Source organism: Pteropus alecto, unplaced genomic scaffold (genome assembly GCF_000325575.1).
Source record: "Pteropus alecto unplaced genomic scaffold, ASM32557v1 scaffold53, whole genome shotgun sequence".
Taxonomy (NCBI): Eukaryota; Metazoa; Chordata; class Mammalia; order Chiroptera; family Pteropodidae; genus Pteropus; species Pteropus alecto.
The window spans coordinates 796,765-813,595 of NW_006434366.1; the positions used below are offsets into that span (position 1 = coordinate 796,765).

Here is a 16,831-nt window from a genome sequence, read left to right on the forward strand (position 1 = left end):
ACAGCTGTTGGGGCGCTCGTTTCGAGTGACCATTCCAACAGATTTAATTGCCTCCAATGGAGAAGTCATCAAGGTGAGACTGGGTATAAAGTGTAAAAAAGGAAGAATTCTCATTTTCCATTTTAGTTTCTGGTTTTAGTTTTTCAGTTCTATGCTCCAACAATTCTGAGCTCATTTCTTCCAGGCCCTGCTGTGTCCCTTAAGAGAGGGACTGCCACTGATGTTCACAAGAGGGTCCCTATTTATCGCAGAATAGAAGCCTAAACCTTAATTCTTACTCCCGTTTTGAGGGTATCACCATTAAAAAGCCTTTACATCTGTGCTTCTGGAAGGTCTCTTGGTCATCGCATTAGGGGTTTGATGGAAAAGGGCCTGGGTATAGGAAAGGTTCTTCTTTCATTAACAGTGTGATTAAACTCAGGAAATATAGAACTTTTAAATGCTTTGAACCTATTTTTAAAAATAAGGTTTAAATAAATACAGGAGTTTTGCTCTCATTTGGTATTTTGTGTTTACTAATGTATTGGGTCACTTAAGAACCAAAATTAGTACGCAGTCTTCAGCCTTGCCCCGTCTCTTTTTGGGGAAGCAATCCAGAGAACAAGGGAATCTGAGTCCCACGTAACAGGAAGAGTGTCTTATCCAACCCAAGGTGGAAATAAGGTGAAACAGGAAGCTTTTGTGTGAAGAAGCACCGACCCTTTGGAGTTATGGGACCTTGGAATTGCCCTTGGATCCTGAACGAGTTTGCATGGTGGCCATGTGGGTGGGCGGGGTGTACCTCTCAAACTGTGAACATCTCCTAGAACAGAGGTCAGCACACTTTTCCTTAAAGGGCCTTTTAGCTGCAGGCCATTTGGTTTCTGTTGCAGCTCCACAGCTCGCCGTTGTGGTGCCAGAGTAGCCGTAGACGACGTGTGAATGAATGGGCACAGCCGTGTCCCCGTAAAACTTTATTTGTGGACACAGAAACTGAAATTTGAATTTCATATAATTTTCACATGTCAAGAAATATTCTTTTTTTTTTTTTATCCCCCTCAATCGTTCGAAAATGCAAAATCTATTTTTAGCTCATGAGCTGTATAAAAGCAGGTGGCAGGCTAGATTTGGCTCATGGCCACCGTTTGCTGACCCCTGCTCTGTAGCATTCCTTCCTTAGAGGTGTGGCTGGAAAATGAACTAAAATATTCGAAGGTTTATACTTCGTTATGGTAGTTTTTTATATTTGTTTCACATTCAGACTTCTACATACATATAGTGTTCTGGCTACCCGTTGGTGTGTTTAAACCACCAAAACTTAGTGGTTTAAAACAACCAGTTTATTTTGCTCAGTTTTGTGGCCAGGAATATAGAGATTCAGGGCTTATCTGGGAGCCTTCTCTCCGCTGCACATGGCGCTAGCTAGAGTGACTCATCTGGGGCTAGAGGACCCACTTCTAGCATGGCTCGTTCACGGCTGGCGAACTGGTGCTGCTTGTTGACAGGGAGCTTAGCTGGTGCTGTTGGTCAGGGTCCTTGGTTCCTTTCCACGTAGATGTTTCCATGGGCTGTTGGGATTTCCTCTCAGCATTTTAGCTGGGTTCCATAATCAGGTATTCCAAGAAACAGGACGTAGAAGATGCCAGTCTCTTAAGGCCTGGGCTTGGAAGCTCACACAGCGACACGTCCATTGTACTTCATCGGTCACAGCCACACAGTCCTTACCAGCCTGTCCCTGCCTGGCTCACGGCCCCAGGCATATGCATTAGAAACGGTCACAGCTTCCGTGCCACTCTTCCCCTTGCACCTGAGCAGCCCCTGTCTTCACTCACACCTTCCCCATGCTCTCTTCCTTTTCCCCATTGTCCCTTTCTCTTTAGGTCATATCTTGTTCTCAGGGTTGCCTTGTGACCTCAGAGGTGGTCATACTTCCGAAGATCCTGGCCCACTTCCACGGAACTCTTTCCAGTTTGCAGAGTATTTGCAAAAGATTTTTGTGTAATCTTCATAATACACCAAGCAAGCCGAATGCTAGTCTGATCATTACATGAAGAATGATAGTTTGGGGGGTACATTTCTTCCCCGACTTCAGATTTGATCTTCTGGATATCCAAACCCTGCAGTGGTTGCCCTTGTTCCAGAGGCCACTGGAATGTTTTACATGGATTAGTCTTGACTAGAGGTGCCTTGAACTGATACAGTGAGCCGGATATTTGCTGTATCTGGCAAAGAGACATTTAACAGGCTTATTCACCAGGGGAGTAAAGAGATTTTACTGGGAAAACAGGATTTTATCTGAGCATATTTATCTGTAGAAAGACCATTTAGTAGCTGATCAGCCTGTAGAAAAACAGATGAAGACGTGTGACTTTTCATCCCAGTTTTAACCACCAGGGTTGTGTGGGTTGGGAAATCAGATCAAAAGGCCTAACTTCAGTCCTGGGGCTTTGGTGTCCCTGTGTATGAGATAGGGTTGAAAAGTCCTTATATTAAAGGAGTCGTTTTTTCCCGCTCATTATAACATACATTAGAAATGTACATTGTAGAAAAGCAAGAAAGTCTCTTGTGGTTTCTACGGCTCAGTCCACTCTCCTCTGTCATTTTTTTGTGTTCAAAAGCTGTCCATGTCACATACCCACACAGACACCTTAGACCTAGGATCACTTGGACATATTTTAACTATACATACAGTCACTAGCTTGAGTTTTTTCTGCTTAGTTAAGTGTTCTTTGAGAATGGAACTTCTAATGGCTGTCCAGTATTGTTGTGTATGTAAGGAACATTTCAGATCTTGGTCCCAAGGAGCCTTGTTAGGGTGACCTCCAAATCCTATCTGTCACTCTTACCATCATCCAGGCCACCCCCTCCCCCCCCCGCCTCCGTTGTTGACCCCTCAGTCTATTCTCCCACTGAGGCAAGAGACATCTTCATCTTTATAAAGCTTAAATCTATTTAACACCACCTCCACCCCCATTACCGAACCCCTTTCCCTTCGCATATCATGTCCCAGCCACACCGGGGCTTTCCGCCACATAACCATGCCAGCCTCAGGGCCCACTCCAGGACTCTGGCCTCATTTGTTCTGTCAGGTGTGCTCTAAGGCCCCAGGTGATACTCAAGTTGAGCCTGAAAGAGCTCAACTTGAATATCACCTGGGGCCTTAGAGCCCTTTTTCTCCAACCAGATGAAAGTAAAACCCTATGTTACCTTCTTAGCAAATTTCTGTACTTGAAATTCTCGGTTTTTCTTAGTCTGCGTGTGTGACTTCCATCACATAGTAGGCCCTCAAATGTTTATGAGCTGCTCGAGGGAAGGAGGATCCCTTCAGTGCTTGTAAACCTGTTTTGGATCATCAAAGCCTACTTGGCTGTGTGCAGGGGGAAATGCCAGCCCATGTCCGGGGCAGCAAGGAGTGGGGTTCCCAGATGAGGGCTGGTCCTCCAGCCAGCTTGGATGTGGCTGAGTTGCCTAATGACTCAAAGGCAGAGTATCTGCCTGAGAGCTGATGAGATTAGATGGTGTAGTGGTCATACGTGTTGACTGGTCAGGGGCCATGCATGGCAGTTGGTGATGGGAAAATTCAGTGTTTGCAACAGACTGAGTAACAGTTTGTTGAAAGGATAGAAAATTAAGTCTCGTGCTAAGTGAGCTGCACTGGCCGCCCGCTGAACCTTGATTGACCTATGTGGGCTGTTGGTGACGCTGGCTATTCAGGAGGTTGTGGCAGCTCTTGGAATCACAGTGACAGAGGGTGTGCTGCTTGGCGTCAGCCTGGTGTGCCCATCAGGTAATATCGCCTCCTAAAACAAGGGCTTTTTTATACTTCATACACGAGGCTGCAAGGAAGCAGGTCAGGAGAAAGAAGAGAAGACCTGCCTGCCTGGCGGACATAGCCCAGAGGTCGTGGATCCTGTGCTCTGCCTCACACCAGACAGACACCCTTTTGTGCCCGGACAGCCCTGTCCAGTCTCAGCCTGGCCAGCACCTGTTACTTCCCTGCTGTTCTCCAGTTCTGCGTCAGGAATCGATTTGATATTGAGCTTAACTTCCAAATGGACTCCACTGATTAGATGATGCAAGAAGGGGCTGCAGGCTGTCTCCAGGCCCTCATGGCCATGCCACCTACCTGAGAGACCTGTGCCATGAACCCCTCTCCTTTCCTGTGAGCTCAGGACACCCTAAAGCAGATGGTCCTGGCGCGTGCTCCCTTGGACCAGACTGGGTGCCTGTATACAAAGCTCATCTCAAGTCTTGACTGTTCTTTACTCTCACAGCTGCCTTTGGATCATAGAGCACGTGCCCGCCTCATCAGGGTCTGTGGGGACGAGCCCTCAGAAGCCAGCTTGGCCTTTGCTGAGCAGATCCTAGGCTGTCCCAAGGTGACGGTAGTGTGAGTTAGCCATCTCGACCCTTGCCTCCCTCGGGGTTGGTGCCGGGACCTCTCCTCTGACTTGAGTGAGCTGCTCACTGGCCGAGGAAAGTGATCACATGCCTGGAATCGTTCCAGCCCCTCTCTCAGGGGTGGTCAGGAGAGACCGCTCTGCATCGCACGAGGGACTGGGCTCCCCTCTAGAGCCCCCTCAGATGTCTCGTTTTGGTAGAGCCGCAGGGTGGCTTTTCATCCCTGAGCCTCCTTGCCTGGAGACAATGCGGACTTTCCCTCAGCCCAAGATGTCGGCAGACTGGGAGCAGCCCTTCCTGGGACTATGCTCTCAGCTGCTGGCATGGGCCCCCAATTGTTCCCCTGAGAACAATGGGTACTCTTTTTGGCCTGGCAGGGGAGTTCATGAAAGGAGCGTTTCTTTGGATGCTTGAGAGCTTTGTGGCAACTCTGCCTGCGTGTGATGAACTGCAGTTTCTTCCTGCCTCGAGTGGGTGTTCCCCAGCTCTGAATGGACCCCTTGTGAGCACAGCACACCGGGAAATGCGGGTTGGTGAAGGACGGCATCCTTGGGGGTGGGTTGTCAGAATGGCATTCGCCCAACGCATCAACTGAAATACTTACTGAAAATATAGGCTTCTATGTTTTGAGAAAAAAAATTAGGACTTAAAGAACATGACAGTAAATATAGATGATGTCAAGGCTTGGGATTGAGGGACTAATTCTGAGAATTTTATTAATGGCTGTAATTACGCTAAACTGTCTCTTTCTTTTAGGGATAAAAAGATTAATTTTTGTTTTTAGATGAGAACAGTTAGTATTAGGTAAAATGCTTTATAACTCTGACCAGAAGAGCACTGACTGGGCTAGACAGGTTGTGTTCAGAATGTGATCCTGTGGCTCTGGCCACTGTATCAAGAACCATGTGCCGGTTTGAGGTTTGCATGTCTAGCTCAGGACCAGTGGTTGTCTGTCATGGATGTGGCCCTGCTTTGCTGAGCAAAGCGAAGGCCTCTCACACCCGCTTCCACCATAGTTCTTTTCCTTATGTGGGTAGAAAGCCTTAGTCCTTGGACTCCAAGCCAGAAGCTCTTCCTATTGACCTGTGCCGACTCCCAGCCCAGCCATGTAACTGCCCATGTGCGTCATTTGCAGAAGCTGATCTTAGTCACAAAGCTTATTTGTCTCATTGTCATAGTTCATGACATAGACACAGGATCAACACCATACGGGCCTGAATGTGAGTCAACACCGTGGAGGCCTGTGACATATGACTGTGGGCTCAGACTCCGTCAGAGGGACTGTTTCCTGCCTCTCTCAACAGAGGAGATTACATAGTTGGCCTTGAACCACCTCATGTCCTAGTGCCTTCAAGATGTTGCCTATGGTACCCAGCCATAGATGGCTGCAGGTTGGCCCAGCTTTGCAGCTTGGCTGAGGGGCGAGCGAGCTGAAGGGCCAGGAGCCAGTGACCAAGTCTGGGGAAAGGTAGGGACTTTGCTAGAGGTCCAAGCAGTGAGGTGTCACAGGGGGTCAGTCTGTGCAACTTTGAAATAGACCACTGAGAAGATCCTCCAGCATATCTGTGGAGGATTCAGGGAAGGGCCCATCCTGAACCCTTGAGACTGTCCTGTCTAGAGGTGTTGGAAGGTGCCACCATGAGGCCCAAAGGACCCACCAAAAGGTTTGTAGTGTGAGGGAATTCTCACCAAATGCAGTTTCTTGATTATACTTTATTCCTAAGACCCCACTTGGCTGGCCATCACCAGCCCACCCAAGTGACATGGCTGTGAAGATGCTCATCATCTTTCTAGACTCTCTGCTGGCTACATCTAAGCTCAACATCTCCTGCATTAGTAAGATAGGACCTCTGAATGGTGAACGATGAAGCTTAGGTTTTCTTGGTTTCAGAAGCCAAAGGTCATGCAATTAACTAGGCCCCGGTGAGAGTCCAGTTCTTCAGTTTTGTCCTTCAGCTGCCTCTAACTGGCCGGCTCATACTGCAGGGAACCTGCTTTTTGGTGAGGGACTGAGTAACGGAAGCTCCTCTGCCCGTTTGCTCCTTCTCCAGGTGTGGGAGGGTACAGATTCGGGGTGAGAGACTTCGCTTGTGTTGCACGGTGTTTAGTGCAGGTGCTGTATCTTCTTCAAATTGGGTGTTCGATGGTCTGCGGTGTGAGAAGGCCCGCAGCAGAACAGTTGCTGAGAATGTTCCAGAACCCAGCAGGGAGTCTGTTACTAGTCACCTGCTAGTGTAGACTGAGGAGTGACCCAAACCGTCCCACTTGCCTGTTCTCCCCAGTCATTGGTCATGGCAATGCATTGTGGGCATCGCTGGGCATGGGTTGTCTTTAGAACTCCTTCGGGGTCTGCCCAAGTTTTGTGGTTTTGATTCTTAATGTTTTGGGATGTACTTTATGAATCAAGATTTTTTAAACCGCTTGTGTAGCTGTTTGAGACCTTGTTTTCTCAGTGTTGGGTTTGCCTTCCATCCCAGAAGCATGTCCTCTCCGAGAGTTGCTGAAACTGGGAAGATTCTGGCTCTTTCTGGGCAGCCTGTGCGCCAGAGCCTATGTTCTCAAGCTGGGCCTCGTCCCACAGTGCCTGTGGGTGTTTCCACTGACCACCGAAGCTTCCCTTCCCAGAGGCCTTGCCTCCCACGCCTCCAAGGCAGTGGCGTCAGTGAAGGGAGGCGAGTGACCTGAGACTCTGGGGGAGTTCCAGAGTGGTGGGGACCAGTCTGTCCCCCAGATACAAGTGCAGGTGCTGGTGAGCACTCACACAGAGCTCTGATGCCTGCCTCTGCTGCCATTCCTAGCCTGGCCACCCTTAGGGGTTAAGTTGTGGGTGGTTACAGTACAGCTAGAGCAGAAATATTTATACGAGGAAACCAAGGGCTCCAAGGATAGTGAAAATCTTGTGCGCAGATATGCAGGCTCCAGCACACCTGTTTTCGACTGAAGAAATGAATGCTGGGGTGTCACCTGCAGCAAGTCCTCCCCTCCCCCGGTGCCCCTCAGGGCATTCACCTACTCCTGACAGACAGGTCTTATCAGGTAAGCAAGTCCCTGAGGGTCCCCAGCCTTGGCCTTGTTCCCTTGTAGGATGCTGGCTTCCCCTTCCTGTAGCCTCCCCACTTCCTTTTGGTGCTTTGAGCTTCTATTTTGGGATATGAATAGGGAGACAAGGCGTCAGTGTGTGCAGGGTCCAAGGCTGGTTAGGAAGGAGGACTGCGGAGTGGCGTCTGGACCCTTGCGTGCAGCAGCCTCACAGTGTGTACTGGGTCCTCTCTCAGCCCACAGGAGTAGTGAGGGGACCAGCACTGATAGAGAATCCAGCATGTGCCTGGCCCTACGATCGTACGAGGATGGCGGCATCGTTTCCCCCTTTTTACAGATGAGAAAACGAGCTGAGTTCGGATCAAGCCTCAGCCTGCCTGCAGCTGGGATTCAGCCCAGGGCTCCTGGTGATGGGGCTTCCCCTCGAGTAGGCCGCTGTTACAGGGATGAGTCCTGGCTTGTTGCGAGGCCGCATCTCTCAGGAGGAACTTTGATATCCCACTTCACCTTTAGGCCCTGAGAAGAAAAGTGGTCCAGAGCTCGGAAGTTTTGAAAGCTGCGGAGGATGTCCGGAGTTCCCATGGCCTGAGGGCCTCTTGCTTTGTTGGGTAGCACAGGTGTTACATCCCAGCGCATTCTCTCAGCTGAGTGCCCTAGAGCCGCTCATGGAATCCTGCGGGAACCCGGATGCTGCCAGGTCTTCAGGCATGTTCAGACTTCCCAGTTCAGGGGCTTTCCCCAAATGGCCTTGAAAATGCAGGGGTGCCAGCTTGTCTGTGACTTGGCTAGGTTCCTTGTGGAACTCAGGTTTATTTTGCTTCATATGGCCCTTTTATTAAAATGAATCATTGCCACTCAGTGTTTCCTGGGCCTGACACTCCCAGCACCAAGATGCTTGGAGATGCGGGAGATTTAGGACCTTCAGGTTGGGACTTTCCCTTTCTGTCTGAGGAGCGCTCCAGACCCTGGGAGCTGCTGCCCCAGGGCCATAGATCCGGAGTGGACACCGGTTTTGCAGCCAGGCCTGGCCAGGGCTTCAGGACCCTGAGGAGCCAGAATCTGCAGAGAGGACGGCACGTGTGCAGGTTGGAAAGGCCTGGCTCTGTTTCTGACATGGTTTGTCTCAGATGTCTGTAAAGCTGTAGGTAGACCCTAGTGAAGTAATTCGTTTGGATAATCAGAATAAAGCTACCGATTCTGCTCTTCTTTCTCCCAGTTTGAAACAGCACTATAACTTGCTTCAGTGAAGCCTGGAGTTTTCTTCAATGTTCGTCGTTTATGTTACATGTTAGTGACATGTTATAATGTCTCTCGGCATAGTTGTAGTAAGCGTGTGTCTTCTGAGGCTGGCTGTGTGGGAGCCTAGGCCCAAAAGCTGCCCGGGTTTATTCCTGGGGAAATGTCCGACAGCAGAACTGTGGCTGCTGGGGTCACAGAACAAGAAATGAGCCAGGCTGGGAAGCTCGAGAAGGTGTGAGGCCCTTTTCCGTGTTAAAGTGCCCTTACGTAGTTAGGACAGACTGGAAAAGCACTGGGCCTGCTTACTCATCTGTACTGGTAGAACTTACAGGGCTGGGCACAGGCCTCACTGCCTGGCTCCTCAGGAATGTCCCCTGGGCTTGGCCCAGTTGGCACCCACCTCCGGGCCTCTCCTAGTCTCTCCCAGCCCTGTTCAGCCTTCTGTACAGGTGGCCTCTCCTTGGCTGACTTCACCCAGAGCTCTGTTCCAGACCCTTCCTTTCTCCTCTGTCTTCCCTCTGCCAGGTGTGCTCGCATCCCAGTGGCAGTCATGGGGTGGAGTGGAACAAGGAAACACCCTTGGGTGGCCAGAAACCTAGGTCCACACCTTAGTCACCTACTCTCTACCTCCAGGTATCAGGACGCCAGTTCCTACGCCTCCCCTGTAAAACATCTCATGGTTGCAGGGGATGGTGAGTTTTCAGAGGATGGGGGATTCTCAGTGGTGCATTAATTAGATGCCAGTGGCCCCAAGAGTGGACAAAATGTGGTGTCACAAAAGAAATGCTGTTCATAGACCTTCAGTGAACTCAGTGGCTCTGAGAGCAATCAGTAAAGGACGACCTCAATAAGTAACTCCTAATAATGTCAGATGTCATCTCATGGGTTTTTGCTGGAGGTAGAAACCTATTTATAGCGGTGTAAGTATCTGGTCTCTGCTAAGATTGATGGACTTGCATGCTGCTGGGGCGCCTGGGTCCTGGCTGGGGAAATCAGTTGTGAGCTGTCTCCTCTGCACTCAGACATCTGGTTCTTGGCAGGAGGAAGCCTGAGGAACCGGATCCCTGCGGGACCCAGCAGGCATGGCTCTGGCCTTCCAGCCGCAGGGAGGGAAGCATTTCAGTGTCCCTTGCTGACAAGCAGTTGCCGTGAAGGGTAGTCCCTGGGCTGAGGCTGGCAGTAAGACATATGCTGTCTGTCGGCCAGTGCGTCTCCGGACTTGATAGGACAGGACCGTGCAGCTGAGAGTGCGTTCGGGCTGACCAGAGAGTGGGTGCCACCTTTTTTTGCGTGAGAGTCAGAGAAGGGCCTGGGCAAGAGGCAAGTCTTGTTTCCCTCTTGTCAGTTTTTATGGCAGCGTTCCCTTGGGTGCTTGGACTATTACCAGTCACGTCTCAGTGGAAAAGGCCTTCCGCCCTGAAATAAGGCTGGGAGGCGCTGTGGGGCAGAGTGTGGGGGTGAGCTGCTTGGCTGGCTTCTGTGCCCGGAGGCGGTCGGGGGGCAGAGGTGAGCTGCGTGCGTTCCCAGACTTAGTTGACTAGGTCCTTCAAATGTCTTTGGTAGAAACTTCTAGAATTGTTTCTAGGGCCCCACCTTGGGCATCGCAGTTTTTCTTGAGGTTTGAAAAGCAGGGTTAATGAAGACTTTAGATTCAGCTAAGTGTATTCACAACCCAAATGTGCACCGCTACACTCAAACATAACACCGTGGTTATAAAGTGAGTCATTTGGGGGTATCGAGTTGTCCTTTACACTCAGACCTGGGTGCATTTCCACTTGTGGGCAGGAAAGGCACTCCAGGCAGGCATATGACTCGAGCCAAGTTGTGTCTGCAGAGGGCAGAGGAGAAGTCTGAGGTGAGGTTAGAAAGAAGTGCTGAGGGACGAGACCCTCGGACTTGATTCTGCAGGCAGAGCGGCTGAGGAGGGAATGTCACTAGTATAAAAAGCCACAGCATTCTTGAGCCCCAGTTCTCTGGGGTGAGACGTGTATTTGAATGCCAGCGTTGCTGTGTCCCAACCGTGTGGCCTTGGGTGAATCGTTTGCCTTCCACGCTAGCCCATCTGGCAGCGCGAGGCTTTCATAACGGGTAAATGAGCCCCAGGAGATGGGTTAGTTCCCCCAACAGGAATTCTGAATTTTGCCTCAAGCCTTTCACACAGTTCAGGTTAGACCAGCGGTTAACTGTTGTGATCGTTTTCAGGCTGTGCAGTGACAGTAGCAATTAACTCATGCTGACATCTCTTCCAGGTATCAGCCGTGGGGAAGGAGGCCTTGCCGTCCTGGCTGCATTGGGACTCCCAGAGCCACACCCTGGAAGGCCTCCCGCTTGACACCGATAAGGGTGTGCATTACATCGCAGTGAGTGCTGCACGGCTGGGGGCCAACGGGAGCCACGTCCCACAGACCTCCAGTGTGTTCTCCATCGAGGTCTATCCCGAAGACCACAGCGAGCTGCAGTCCCTGCGCGCAGCGTCACCAGACCCTGGTGAAGTGCTGTCATCTGCTTGTGCTGCTGACGAGCCTGTGACTGTCCTGACGGTAATTCTGGATGCTGACCTCACCAAGATGACCCCAAAGCAAAGGATCGACCTCCTGCACAGAATGCAGAGCTTCTCAGAAGTGGAGCTTCACAGCATGAAGCTGGTGCCCGTGGTGAATAACCGGCTGTTTGACATGTCCGCCTTCATGGCCGGCCCAGGAAATGCAAAAAAGGTGGTAGAGAACGGGGCGCTGCTCTCCTGGAGGCTGGGCTGCTCCCTGAGCCAGAACAGCGTGCCTGACATTCGTGGCGTGGAGGCCCCTGCCAAGGAGGGTACTATGTCTGCCCAGCTCGGCTACCCCGTGGTAGGCTGGCATATCGCCAACAAGAAGCCCTCTCTCCCCAAACGCATCCGAAGGCAGATCCACGCCACACCAACGCCTGTCACTGCCCTTGGGCCCCCAACTACGGCCATCCAGGAGCCACCATCTAGGATTGTACCCACCCCCACATCTCCAGCCATTGCTCCTCCAACAGAGACCATGGCTCCTCCAGTCAGGGACCCTGTTCCTGGGAAGCCCACCGTCACCATTCGGACTCGAGGTGCCATCATTCAGACCCCAACCTTAGGCCCCATCCAGCCCACTCGGGTGTCAGAAGCTGGCACCACGGTTCCTGGCCAGATCCGCCCAACGATGACCATTCCTGGCTACGTGGAGCCCACGGCAGTCGCTACACCTCCCACGACTACCACCAAGAAGCCACGAGTCTCCACGCCAAAACCAGCCACGCCTTCTACGGACTCCTCAACCACCACCACTCGAAGGCCGACCAAGAAGCCACGCACACCCCGACCGGTGCCCCGGGTCACCACGAAAGCGCCCATCACCAGATTGGAAACGGCCTCCCCGCCCACTCGTATCCGCACCACCACCAGCGGGGTGCCCCGTGGAGGAGAACCCAACCAGCGCCCAGAGCTCAAGAACCACATCGACAGGGTGGACGCCTGGGTTGGCACCTATTTTGAGGTGAAGATCCCATCAGACACCTTCTATGACAAGGAGGACACCACCACTGATAAGCTGAAGCTGACCCTGAAGCTTCGGGAGCAGCAGCTGGTAGGCGAGAAGTCGTGGGTGCAGTTTAACAGCAACAGCCAGCTCATGTACGGCCTGCCCGACAGCAGCCACGTGGGCAAGCACGAGTACTTCATGCACGCCACCGACAAGGGGGGCCTGTCAGCCGTCGATGCCTTTGAGATCCATGTGCACAAGCGCCCTCAAGGGGACAGGGCTCCTGCGCGGTTCAAGGCCAAGTTTGTGGGTGAGCCAGCACCAGTGGTGAACGACATCCACAAGAAGATTACCCTGGTGAAGAAGCTGGCCTTCGCCTTTGGGGACCGCAACTGCAGCACCGTCACTCTGCAGAATATCACCCAGGGCTCCATCGTGGTGGAATGGACCAACAACACGCTGTCCCTGGCGCCCTGCCCCAAGGAGCAGATCATGGGGCTGAGCCGGAGGATCGCTGAGGATGATGGGAAACCTCGGGCCGCCTTCTCCAATGCCTTGGAGCCCGACTTCAAGGCCTTGAGCATTGCTGTGACAGGCTCCGGGAGCTGCCGGCATCTACAGTTTATCCCTGTGGCACCACCCAGGAGAGTGCCCTCAGAGGCACCACCCACAGAGGTGCCAGATAGGGACCCTGAGAAGAGCAGTGAGGATGACGTGTACCTGCACACGGTCATTCCGGCCGTGGTGGTTGCGGCCATCCTGCTGATCGCCGGCATCATTGCCATGATCTGCTATCGCAAGAAGCGGAAGGGCAAGCTCACGCTCGAGGACCAGGCCACGTTCATCAAGAAGGGCGTGCCTATCATCTTTGCGGACGAGCTGGACGACTCCAAGCCCCCACCCTCCTCCAGCATGCCACTTATTCTTCAGGAGGAGAAAGCCCCTCTCCCCCCTCCCGAGTACCCCAACCAGAGTGTGCCCGAGACCACTCCTCTGAACCAGGACACCGTGGGAGAGTACACGCCCCTGCGGGATGAGGATCCCAATGCGCCTCCCTACCAGCCCCCTCCGCCCTTCACAGCCCCCATGGAGGGCAAGGGCTCCCGTCCCAAGAACATGACCCCATACCGGTCGCCCCCTCCCTACGTCCCCCCTTAACCCACAAGCGCCTAGGTGGAGGCAGGGGTAAGGCAGGGCCCTGGAGACAACACGGTGTTGTCTGTGGAGACCGGTGGCCTGCAGACCATCGCCCACTGGGAGCCGACACCTGACCTAGCACACACTGACACACACGGGGCCTGGACAAGCCCACCCTCTCTGGTCCTCCTGAACCCCAAAGCAGCTGGAGAGACTTTGGGGACATTTTTACTTTTATTTTTTGCCTAACAGCTTTTTGTTTGTTCATAGAAAATTCTTCGCTGCGTTTTTGATGGCTGACTCTGAAAGCACCGTTTGGAGTAGAGGTAGATGGGGCGAGGAACCGTGAATGAACTCGCAGGCAGTGCTGGGCGGCCTCCCGGCTCTGCATTTTGCCTTTAACACTAACTGTACTGTTTTTTCTATTCACGTGTGTCTAGCTGCAGGATGTAACATGGAAAACAGTAGCTAAAGATTAAATTCAAAGGACTTTCTTAAGGTTTAAGTTTTTACATTTAATCTGCTGTTTACCTAAACTTGTATGTATAATTTTGGGGTGGGTATGGGAAATTGCTTTGCTAAAAATAAGCTCCCAGGGTGTTTCAAACTTAGAAAAGACCAAGGGACAGTATTTTTTATCAAAGGAATCCTATTTTTTCACACTACGTCAACTTGGTTGCTCTGAGACCCCAGAGCTGGACTGGGGGCCTCCCGGCCCTGGCTCGGGGGCCAGGGCCCTGGTGCTGAGCTTGCTCTCCCGCTTTAGCCAGCGGCTGGAAGCTGGAGGGGCCTCTTGGGCCGTGGACATCCACACCCCACCCCATGCACGCTAGCGGCTCGCCACCAAGGGGTCTTCATTCCCATGTAAAGGGGACTCCAAGAGGCAGTGGTGGCCATGGCCCCCAACCTAGGTGCTCCAGGGTGGGCCAGCTGCTCATGGGGGTACCTGGGGAGGTCGAGGCACTCGACCGCATCAACCTTTCTTTTACCCTTCTTCTGTGTGTTTTTTCGCCTCCTAAAAGGAACATCATGGTTTTTGAAACACTCATTGGGGGACATTTTGGTGAAGATGCAATATTTTTGTCATGTGATGCTCTTTCCTCACTTGACCTTGGCCACTTTGTCCCAACAGTCCACAGCCCCTCCCTGCCCTGCCCCCACCCCTCTTCTGGCGCTCCAGCCCCAGGCCCCCCGGGCCCGAACGTCTGGGAAAGGTCTGGTGGCTGCAGAGGAGTGCCAGCAATAGTTCATAGTCAAAATCTGTGGGCTCTCAAAGCTAATTTTTTACTAAAGTTTTTATACAGCCTCAAGTTGTTTTATTAAAAAAAAAAAGATTAAAAATGGTGATGCTTACAGCGGTTTGTACAAGCTCTTAGTGTTGATTCCATGGAACTGATGGCTTTGCTCATTTTGATTTTCTCCCCTCCACCCCTTCTTTTCCTAACGGTTTAAATTCTGGAATTACACTGGGGCTTCTTTTGCCTTTTTTAGCAGAATGTCCGTCCGTCCATCTGCATCTCTGTCCCATGACTCAGGGGCACCCACTCTGCTTTGATTCTCCTCCTTTGGAAGAAACCAATTTGAGCATGACTTTTCTTGATGTCTGAGGGTTATTCGGGGTAACTTTGGGGAGGAATGCCTTTTGCAATAATGTATCCCTTTTGTGATCAAGAGCGGGTGGGTGGGCCCAGGCTCCCTTTGCACACCGGGCAGCCACTTCTAAGCCATATAGACCTTTTTGCAGAGGATTCAGTGTGTGCTGCCTCGGGAGAGGAGGGCCGGTCAGAGGGGCGGGGTTCCACTCTGCCCTCCGGAGTGCATTTCCCCTTGCACCTCCTCCCACTGGGCCCAGCCTCTCTCCCCTGTCCCGTCCCTGGTGGGCAGTGCCCCGGTGCGGGGAGCCTGTAGATGAGGGCTCAGTGGACCTCTGGTGACTGGGCCTTGTGCCTCCAAGCCCTGATCCAAGCCAGAGTTTCCCCAATGCCCCAGAGTCAGGAGCACAAGCAGAGGTCTGACCTGGTGAAATGATTTTTGATGACCTTGTCAAAAAATAAACAATTCTCAGTGTTCCAGGTGAGGGCTCTGAAAGGCCTTCCAAACAGCTCAGTTGCCCCTAGCAACCTCACCATCGGGCACTGCCATGCAGAGAGATGTGGCTGGCCCAGAATGGCCTGTTGCCATAGCAACTGGAGGCGCTGGGGCAGTGAACAGAATAACAACAGCAACAATGCCCTCGCGGGCAGCCTCCTTCCCCGAGAGGGCTGGCGGTGGCCGTTTGGACTCTGTGAGACAGCCAGTCTCACAGTCAAGTGTTCACCAACCACTGACGTTTTTATTTCCTTCTATATGATTTTAAGATGTGTTTTCTGCATTCTGTATAGAAACATATCAAACTAAATAAAAGCAGTGTCTTTATTATAATACCGTTGCCTCCAAGCTCTATTTCCCTGGCCCCTACACATTCTAGGCCCCTACACTTAAGGGTGGGTGGGCTGGAGTCAGTGTGACAGGGAAGATGGGACTGAGGTGGCCTTTGGGCAGCTAACCTGATAGCCTCCACAGCCTTATAGTTTTGTGCCACTGGGAGAGGTGGGTGTGTGCTCCAGAAGCTCTGACATCACACAAGCCCTCTCTAATACTTGTGCCTGAACCAACTGAGAAGTCTTGAGCCTCAATTTCCTCATCTGGGGGTGGGAGGTGGGTAGCAGACAAACACAATGAGACTGGGTAGGAGGGGAGGATGGTGGGAAAGATCCTAGGCGGGAGTCCCTCAGGATGAGTCCCCTGCATAGATGAGGATTTAGGGATTCCTGTGGCTGCAGCTCCACCCTAGCTCCTGCCACTACTGACTTGTGGGCTTGGGGCTGGCCAGCCTCCCAGGTAGTCTCGAGGCAGGTTTGGCCTTAGAGTGGAGAAGAAGGAAAAAAAACCAGCTTCTTGTCAAGCTCTTCTGCCCCGGTTGGGTTTACAGATTCTGGGGGCCTCCCCCTAAGTGTCCTGCCCTGGATGGACTGGCCAGCTGGGTAGGCTTAGCATAATTTGATTTACTGCCCAGGAAGGGGCTAGGTTATCCTCGGACACTGACCAGGGTGTGGGAGGCAGGGGATGCAGCAGCTGTGTCTTTTGAGGCAGGATCAGGGCCATTGGTCACAGAAGGACTACCTCATCCGGGCTCATCTCCCACCCCCGCAGGGTCTTCGCCATCTCCACCTACAGCCCCCAGGCTGCTTCTCACAACCCTCAAGACCCAAATATGGTCCCATATTGCAGATAGAGCTGAGTCCCAGAGTGAGGAGTCAGGGTCAAACAACTACTTGTGGAACACCACACTAGTGCCAGGAAAGACTATCCCCAGCTCATGTTCAGGGACACAAACTTCACTCCCCGACACACCCCAGGCCTAGCAGCAGGGGCCCAGAAAATGACCCTGTCCTTGCTCTCTTGGCTTTCGGAAGTTCTGCTTAATGTCTAGCCTGAAGCCTCTGGATTATGAGTGAACTCACTGTCCTGAACTCAAGGGATCCCTGGTTTCCACAGAGAAC

At 52.2% G+C, this 16,831-nt stretch overlaps 1 protein-coding gene across 1 annotated transcript in view; it reads left to right on the plus strand.

Moving 5' to 3' along the window:
* The window catches only part of DAG1 (dystroglycan 1), a 32,102-nt gene extending 16,390 nt beyond the window's left edge, over positions 1-15,712 (plus strand). Inside the window, 3 exon segments of the mRNA XM_006909098.3 lie at positions 1-8; positions 10-73; positions 10,908-15,712. The exon segment at positions 1-8 is cut by the window's left edge and continues 315 nt beyond it. Of these exon segments, the coding sequence (XP_006909160.1) occupies positions 1-8; positions 10-73; positions 10,908-13,310 (2,475 nt within the window). The 3' untranslated portion in view covers positions 13,311-15,712.
* The last annotated feature ends 1,119 nt before the right edge of the window (positions 15,713-16,831 follow it).